Raw genomic sequence first — 9,204 nt, 5'->3', positions numbered from 1 at the left:
ATTTTTGATTGCCAGAAGCACTTAAACATACATACAAATAATAACAATAATAATAATAATAATAGTAATAATAATAAACGTACGTTGGTAAAACCAGCGGCCCACAGACCGTCCGATCCGATTCTTTGAAGAGCGAGTACCGACACAGCCAACTCGAAACCATCCCTTTCTCGATCCAACATCCGATTCGTACTCATTGAACCGGTATTCGCGTCGATTGAAATCGGTACGTTGCCGTCATCAGTGATGGGCTGAACAGTTTTTGGCTTTGAAAGTATAGCGACAATGTAATAGTTTAGCGGTTCGTTGGAGAGGGTTGTTTTCTGGGCGGATACATCGACGAGTTTAGTGACCGGCAAATTATTTTCAAAAATTGACGTCGAATAATTATTTTTAAGGACCGACAAAATTGTTGCCGTGACGAATATTTGTACATCCTTGTAGGCCATGTTGAAATCGGTTGGACCGGATGTAACCGATATTCGAACGGTATGCGTCGATATATTCATCGGTAGCATTTTAATCGTGTAGACGATACCATAATAAGGGTTAATTGAGAAATATTCGACACTGTCATTGCTGACTTGTTTCAAATGATAACGAATATTTGCACCGTAATCCATCCCCAGAAACGCAACCACCTTACCGACGTAACTCCCAGGTTTCGAATCAACATTAACCGTCAGCATGCTACCGAATTTAAATTTCGGAATAGTTACATCGCTAAAACTCGTGCTCCTTTGAACATGAATGGTGTAAATTACTTGAGAACATGTCTGCAATTGAACTACAACATTTCCAGCTGAACAAACCTGAAAAACCGCCCGATAACTACCGACGGTTAACGAATCATTGACACGCACATCGCCGCTGCAGGGATGTACATTGATTGGCGGATATTTTTGTGCCGATGTCGTTGATGCATTTAGAAGGGTGAAATTAAAATTTTCGAAGTTTTGATTAAATGTTGTGAACGGTTTTAAGGCAAATATGACCGAACCTATCGTCACATTTGCTGGTATTTGGATCAGAAAGTTGTTATTATTACTTTTAAACTTGTTCCAACATCTATCTTCATTCGAACGAAACAGTGGTGCTCCAATGTTCAAGTCGGTTATTCGAATCGATATTGTTTTTTCGATCTTTAAAATGTTTGGTAGGGCGGGCGTAACATTCGATGACGAAGATGAAAGTTTTGCTGTTGAGTTAAGCATTGTCTGAGCAACTATTTTAACCGCCACTGTACCGCCATCACTACTTTGTGGACCCCTCCAATATATCGTACCACCTTTTAAATAAAATCTCGGCACGCCCATCCCTATGTTTACCATTGAATATGTGACGTCAGAGTAGAAACCACGCACATCTCTGTTTCTGAGGGCGGCCGAAACTGGACCAACGTAAGTACCATTAGCAGCGTAACGTGAGATCAGTGTCTCCTCATTCAGTACACACGTCCACATCAACCAGCCATCTTCATCGTCATCGTCACTAAAATTATCATCGTCATCAATAATCATTATCGTGACCTTAGTTGTACTGTTTAACCTTTGACCTGCAGGTGCATTGTCAATGGCAACCACTGAAAACTCAAACTTCGTTATTGGAACGTATGTTAACTTGGAACTAATAACGAACGTGCCGTTGCTGGCATCAAGATAAATGAGGTCAGTGTACGGGGTTTTTGAGGTCAGAATATAATATGAAACGCGACCATTTTCACCCTCGTCATCATCCGTAGCGTGAACAGTCACAACGGTGGACCAGATTGGGATTGATCTAAAAATGAAATTAGTGTAGTTAGGTTGGGCGAAGGAAGGTACATTATCGTTGTAGTCTATCACATCAATGTATACGAGTGTTGAAGAGGATTGAGGAGATGTGCTGCTTCTGTCGGTAGCTGTTATTGTGATCGGTATCCGGGTCGAGTTGAATGATGATTTTATATATTCACGGTCGAGTTTTTTACCGATTTTTATTACACCTGTTATCGGATGCACTTTGAAATAAACGCTGTTGCTGTCGTTGTTATCATTGATGGAATATAAAAGATCGGAATTCGATCCGATATCATTATCGTACGCTTGTACCATCCCTACCACCGAACCGACCATGAAATTTTCTTTAATCTTAAAATAATAAGTCGAGTTGAAAAATATCGGCTTATTGTCATTTGCATCAAGTATGATGAAAACAACAGTGATGTGCGCAAACCTGTTGTAATATTCGGTACAGGCATAAACCGTTTCAATACCGACCAAAATTTCGTAGATCTCAAGTTTCTCCCTGTCTAACTTGTCTGACGTGTAGAAACAACCGTTTGGAAAAATTTGAATTTTGCCGTCGAAGTTGCCGTATAAAATTTTATACCTAAATAAATTGATCTCGGAATTATTCGACAAACAATAAAATACAGTATTCGTTGGTATCGACTCGATAACTTGTACAACAAGCTGTTTAATTGTAGAATTGTTAAAAATCGAGTATATTAGTGGCATAGGAGTTTGGGAGGATTCAACTCTGAATACGATGTCCAGAGTGGAGTTTAGCGAAGATGCACTTTTGTCTCTTGCAATCGCGCGAAGATTCATCAAAGTAGGTGTCGGCAAATTAATTTTTCTCCTCAATCTTATTGCTCCTTTCGTATTATCAATGGTGAAATAACTGATGAAATCGGAATTGGCGATGTTCAAAAGATCGTAAGTAATTGAACCGTTGAGATTCGAATCAAAGTCAGACGCTCGTAATGTTATCAATTCTGACCCGACAGGTAGATCGACATCTACTAGAACTTCTATACCGTCTCCATTTCTAATGACATTACACAAGTCTTTAAACAGCGGTTTGTTATCATTTATGTCTGTAATGTTTATTACGACAAACATCCTATCGAACTCGTAAGAATCGAAAGCCACAACCGTCAGCATAAAACTCGATACCATTTCTCTATCGAGACGATTTGCTTGATAGAGCCAACCGGTTTTTGTGTCGATTCGAAAATATCCAAACTCATCGCCGCTTGTAATGGCGAATGAAATTGTGCTAACGATGTTGTAGTGAATGTTTAACTTCAGTTGGACCAATGGTGCGGGTGTTGAAGATTCTGGCGCCGCTTTATTATCGACATCTTCGCTGACGTTGATGTACTGGTATCGATTTACGAACCGAAATCTTTTATTCGTTTCGTTGCTACTCGACACGAGGACTTGAATCGGTTGCGAACAGCGATTGTCATCACTTGCAACGTGTTTAATCGTTAAATTCAACCAGCACATCTCGACAGCGTACAGCTCCGCTAATTTACTCGTTATTATCCGGATATAATCGTTGCTTGTATCGAGGTAATATGTTGTCCGACACGTTTGATTGAGGATGACGTATTTGAAGCTTGCCCTGTCAACTCTTGCCATCATGTTTAGAAGGCTTAAAACAACATCTCCATTATTTTCAAAGCCAGTTAACTGTGCAAAGTACAGCGATGGGTAGCAGTTTGTCGGTAATTTATCCGATTGTGATGGCGAGGAAGACGATGATGATGATGACGTTATTGTTAGCGATACTTTCGTACTGGAAACGTTGCAGTAAAAACTGTTTAAATACGATGAGAATGATGACGTTGAAGACAATTTTCCGAGAACATTTATTTCATAAACGCCGACGCGAAACCGATTTTGAATCTTACTCGTCAGCTGTCCACGCCTCCGATCGATACAGAACATACCCGGATATTTCACTAAAGTTAGCTCGTCCAACTCGTACAGCACATCCCTACCGGCTGACAGTGTGATGATCGAATTATCGTCGTTTGTCGGAAATCCGGTTTCGGTGAATGTGACATTTTTTGTTACGTAATAAGTGTCAAAAGTAAACTTCGGACAGATCGGTCGGTTAGATACGATTGCAATGGTTACTTGAACAAAATTCGAAACTTTTGTGTTTTTAATGGTAGCTGAGACGTTTAATTTTATCTCATTTTTTATTTTGGCATTTAAGTAAGAGTTTGTTGTTATCAATCCGGTATTTGAATCGATTTTGAACCACCCATCCGTGTTCCCAGATTCGATAGAGAGCAAAATGTCATCATTGGTGAAGTCGGTGATGTTGTTTGAGGTTGAAGCGGTTGTGGTAGCTTTGATGACGGCCACCAAACTGCCAATCAAGGAAATGTCCGAGATGGCAGTTTCGTACTTTTGCATTTGAAAAATAATTGACGGGCTGACTGAACTATCGAATATTACTCTCAGCACCGAATTTGACCATCGCCTCGGTGTTCCGAAGTCAGACGCGAGAAAATTTAAATTATAAATCAATTTTTTGGCTCTTCTCTCGACGTCCACGTTTGCAATTTTCAACAGGTACATCACTGAAATTGAGGAGGGGTCCAATCTAAATACCGACAATTCATTTCCGGAAGTTAGTGACAACGTAACTCTTCCATTATCGCCCCTGTCATCGTCAGATATTTTAACAATCGATATGACCGTCTCATCTTTCAAACTGTTCATGCTTAAGAACAATGTATTGTTGGACTGGACGTTGGTGAAACTGGTGACTGGACTGTGGTTATTTTCGGCCAATAAATATATCGCTAGATAGGACCGAGATGACATTTGTGGCTGACCTGAATCGAAAGCTTCAACAGAAATCATGCACGTGAATTCGGAGCAGGACCTGGTCTGTGCACGCATGGAGTTGGTGCTGATCAAGCAGGACGATGGACAGTTGAGAGGTGATTTGGCCACTGTTACATCCCCGCTGTTCGAATCGATTGCAAACTGTCCGTCGTAAGAGTCGATTAGTCGGTACTTCACTGAACCGTTCGGTCCCGAGTCGACGTCGGAAGCGGTCATCTGAAAGACAAACGCATTCATTGGAGCCGATTCGCTAATGTTCAACTCGTACAACTCGCTGCTGAAGGTCGGAGCATTATCGTTGGCGTCGAGTACGAGTACGTTCACTTTTAAATATCCGATTCGAACCGGTATGCCATCATCTTGGGCAGATACATTCAAAACGTACCGATCCATCTCTTCTCGGTCTAAAGGCACTTTATTCGATAGATAGAGAAGAGTTTTTGATGCTGTCCTATTCAGGGTCAACAGAAACTTATCAGAGCCCTCATCCTGCACGATGGAATACTCGATGTTATTATTGTCCGATCCACTCCTATCTTTCGCAGTATCGATCTGCACCTTCGTGGACGGAACATTCTCAGCGAATGAAACATTGATGACAGGTCGGGGGAAAGTTGGTGTTGGAATCGGTAGCGAGCCTCCGGATACGATGCTGACGTCAACGTAAATGAGGTGCCTCGGAGGAGATGGCAAGCTCATCACCAAGAGTCTCTGCGGTGATTTATCCGTCTCTCGCACCAACCTCTTTGTAGAGAGGATGCAATCACTGATCGCGCAGCCACTGAGATTGAACAAATCGCTAACAGTCGATAATCGGTATTGAGTGTCTCGCATAGTCGGTAACGTACCGACAGTCGAACCGACTGGAGATGTGTTGATCAGTGTCATCTGTACTCGATCTTCTTGGAGCAGTTCTGCCAGAGATGTGATTTGAAGAATTGTGATGAAAATGTTTGAGACTTTCATTATTACTCATTCAGAATGGCAACATGATGACGAGGACGACGACGATGATGATTATGAGTGAGGACAGCGATTATACGTGTAGCCATTACAGTTGTTGTTGTGTAGGATAATTGATGAGGTCGTTGTGATGATTGTTGGCTGGGATGGGAAGATGACGACGATGATGTTCATGTTGTTGTTGGTGGTGATGATGGTGACCATGATGGTGCTAGTAAAACATTATCCTGTTATAAAATTATCAAGATTTGTGTGTATTTTATAAAATGAACGTACATTCATCTCTTCTACAGACAAGCAATCCATCCCTTTCAACCACTAAACTTTATAGTCCATTTCGAACTATCCGATGTTAATGTTAAGAGAGTTTAATAAACTTATTAACTTTAATAATTTTCGTTTAAAAATTGGTCAGATATATTTTAAATAAAACATTTTAGCCTCTTAAATTTTGTTATAATAACGACATTACTACTAATAGAGTCAGAAAATATATCATTACACATCAAACAGCCATGGTGCTTTACATTGTACTTAAACTTTTACATTATACTTTACATAACTAACATAACGTTGTTACATTAAGACTTACAAGTATACCATCACAATGATACAGCTATCAAGATAGATAGATAGATAGATAGATACATACATACGTATATATCATTAATTGAATATGATTGAAACCATCTATATACATTTGTGTTTAAACTCCATGTTTAAACACCTTTTATGTATGGTTTCATTTAGTTGTATACATAAATAGCTATTCAATACTATTACAGTTTGGTTGTTGTTGTTATGAAATAACATTTAAACCAGTATTTTACTAGTTGTTGATAGCTCCGCCCACGTTAATGATTGATTGACAATTAATGGAGCCAATAGCAGTTTAATAATTCATTAGAAACGGCAATCAGTATTAATCAAGGCATAAAATGTATTTATGTGTTTGTGTCTGACTGTGTCTGTGTGTGTGTGTCTGTCTGTCTGTCTGTGTGTGTGTGTGTGTGTAATGTTACCTTACAAGCATCTTCATCATTTATTCATCATCGCTCATTTGTTTTGCTCGTTATGCGTGTTTATTTCAAATAAGGAAAAATATTTGTTTTCTATGGTGAAATGATATCGTTATGATATCATTTTGTTATCAATCAGTTTGATATCAGATCTGATACCATTCTGATATCTCTTTGATGACAAACTATCGCGAAATTTGAATAATTTTCGTGCTAAAATTTTAGACTTTACGAAGAGTTAGTTCTGTCTTTTCACAGAGTAACCCACCATAACTTTAATTAACTTTAAAACTAATGTTAAAATTTGCACGTTAATGTATAAGCCTTAATCTAAATTACCTCATAAGTACTTATCAGATATATTAATTGAACCTAAACGAGCCGGTTTACGATCGTCTTCATGTTCTCACCTCTTGTTAACTCGTGTTAAACACTCCTTTGCTAAATCTGCATTTGCTTTTTTCTGGCCTTTTTCTCTGGAACACTCTACCTCCTTCTCTGACTAATTCTCCATCACTTACGAAATTCAGAGCGGATTTCAAAACTCGTCTAAAGCGAAAAAATTTAAATTTTCACCAAAAACTTTTATGTATAAGAATGCTATTCGTCTAATATCTTTGACTCACTTATAAAAGTAATATAAATTAACATCAAATATAAATTTATTTTCGTTTATTCAAAATTGTCAAATGATTCATAATTTGTTTGACCGACGGCATCTCATCATAAACAAGTGTAATCTGTCGAATCAAAGATAAAAAATACTGTTGCGTGTGTGTGTGTGTGCAGTACAGTGCGTGTGTGTGCGTGCGTGCGTGTGTGTGTGTGCGTGTGTGGCCCATTCTGTTGTCGCTTTGATAGCCGACAACGGCGATGGTTTATGTGCACTCTACTGTGTACAATTGCGTATGCCAGAATAGTACGTACGTGTGTTTCTCTCTCTGTGTGTGAGTGTGTGTGAGTGTGTGTGTGTGTGTGTGTGTGTGTGTGTGTGTGTGTGTGTGTGTGTGTGTGTGTGTGTGTGTGTGTGTGTGTGTGTATGCATGCATGTATGTATGAATGAATGTTAGTATGTGTCCATGTATTTTTGCTTGTGTTTGTGATTTAATTCTTTAGTTATGTGTAATGGACTGTTTGTAGATTTTGTAGTTGGCTAAAAAACTACTGATTGTTGAGAAGACACAAATGAAGATGATGACGACGACGACGACGATGATGATGATGATGACGATGATGATGATGATGACGATGATGATGATGGGAATGATGACGATGTTGTTTTTGTTGTTAAAAATAATGATGATGTAAGTTTTCAGTGAATCATAGAATAATAAAATGAAGAAAATGAAATGACGAAGAGGGAGAGAGAGAGAAAGTGAGAGAGAGAGTGAAGGTAGGTCGTGAAGAGTTGAGCTAAGCATCACATCACTGATGATCGCTCGTTCAGTACACTTCCGACAAAAAGATTCTAAAAATAGCTCACACATCCCCGCGAAATATTTTTTATTCGCACATCCCTACTTTGCATATAAACAAAAATGGATCAACACTATGCATAATCATCATCGTCGTCATCACCGTCTTAATCATCATCATCATCGTCATCATCATCACATCATCATCGAGTTGCTCGCTGACAAAGAAGTTTTGAATCGTCATCATAATTTATTTTATAATAATTTAAACAATGGTAGATATGGTAGTTAAAGGTTTAAAGGTTACTCTCTCTCTCTCTATTGCGTTAGCTTCAGAGGTTTCAACGACAAACACACACAGCGTATATGAATACGCGTGCAAACCACGCATCATACACATTGCATATGATAGGCGGGGATCTCTTTGTATTCGAACCCAGTCCAGTCATTGCAATAGCAAGACCAGGCGCCTTCAACCATTGAGCCATCACGCCGGTAGTGGTGGTGGAAATGGTAGTAGTAGTAGTATTGGTAGTGGTAGTAGTGGTAGGGTTAGGGTTACTACGACTACTAATTCTACCAAGTAGAAGTAGTAGTAGTAGTAGTAGTATTGGTTGTGGTAGTAGTGGTAGGGTTAGGGTTAGGGTTACTACTACTACTAATTCTACCAAGTAGAAGTAGTAGTATTGGTTGTGGTAGTAGTGGTAGGGTTAGGGTTAGGGTTACTACTACTACTATTTCTACCAAGTAGAAGTAGTAGTAGTAGCGGCAACGGTGGCGGCGTTGGCGTTGGCGGTGACGGCAGTGGTGGCAATGGTGGCAGCGATGGTGACGGCAGTGGTGGCGTCGATAGTGGCAGCAGTGGTGGCGGCGACGGCGACAGAAGTGGCAATAGCGGCGGCGGTTGTGGCGACGGCAACGGCAGTGATGGCAGTAGTAGCAATAATGGCGGCGACGGCGGCGGCGGCGGTGGCAGTGGTTGCGACGGTGGCTGCTACAGCGGTGTCAGTGGTGGCAATGGTGGCAGCGATAGTGGCGACAGTGGTGGCAGCGATGGTGGCGGCAGTGGTGGTGGCGGCTGTGGTGGCTACGACGGTGACAGAAGTGGCAATAGCGGCGGCGGTTGTGGCGACGGCGAAGGCAGTGGTGGCAATGGCGAGAGAAGTGGCGATG

The 9,204-nt window shown here is 40.4% G+C and overlaps 2 protein-coding genes across 2 annotated transcripts in view; one reads left to right on the top strand and one right to left on the bottom strand.

Moving 5' to 3' along the window:
• Window positions 1-4,253: 4,253 nt before the first annotated feature.
• HELRODRAFT_69413 (hypothetical protein) lies at window positions 4,254-5,333 on the bottom strand (the record flags this gene model as incomplete). Its single annotated transcript, XM_009030577.1, has 1 exon — window positions 4,254-5,333. A coding segment is annotated over one exon (1,080 nt), but the record flags the coding sequence as incomplete, so codon positions are not given.
• A 2,632-nt stretch (window positions 5,334-7,965) lies between these two features.
• HELRODRAFT_164635 (hypothetical protein) overlaps window positions 7,966-9,204 on the top strand; it is a gene marked incomplete at both ends in the record, with an annotated part of 2,691 nt that continues 1,452 nt past the window's right edge. Inside the window, 2 exons of the mRNA XM_009030650.1 lie at window positions 7,966-7,991; window positions 8,783-9,195. Coding sequence (XP_009028898.1) covers window positions 7,966-7,991; window positions 8,783-9,195 — 439 coding nt within the window. The remainder of the gene's footprint in view (window positions 7,992-8,782; window positions 9,196-9,204) is intronic.

The sequence above is a fragment of the Helobdella robusta genome (assembly GCF_000326865.2).
Source record: "Helobdella robusta unplaced genomic scaffold HELROscaffold_7, whole genome shotgun sequence".
In the NCBI taxonomy this organism is placed as follows: domain Eukaryota; kingdom Metazoa; phylum Annelida; class Clitellata; order Rhynchobdellida; family Glossiphoniidae; genus Helobdella; species Helobdella robusta.
Note: the sequence above shows the minus strand (reverse complement) of the source record. Positions and strands in the feature narration are given on the sequence as shown.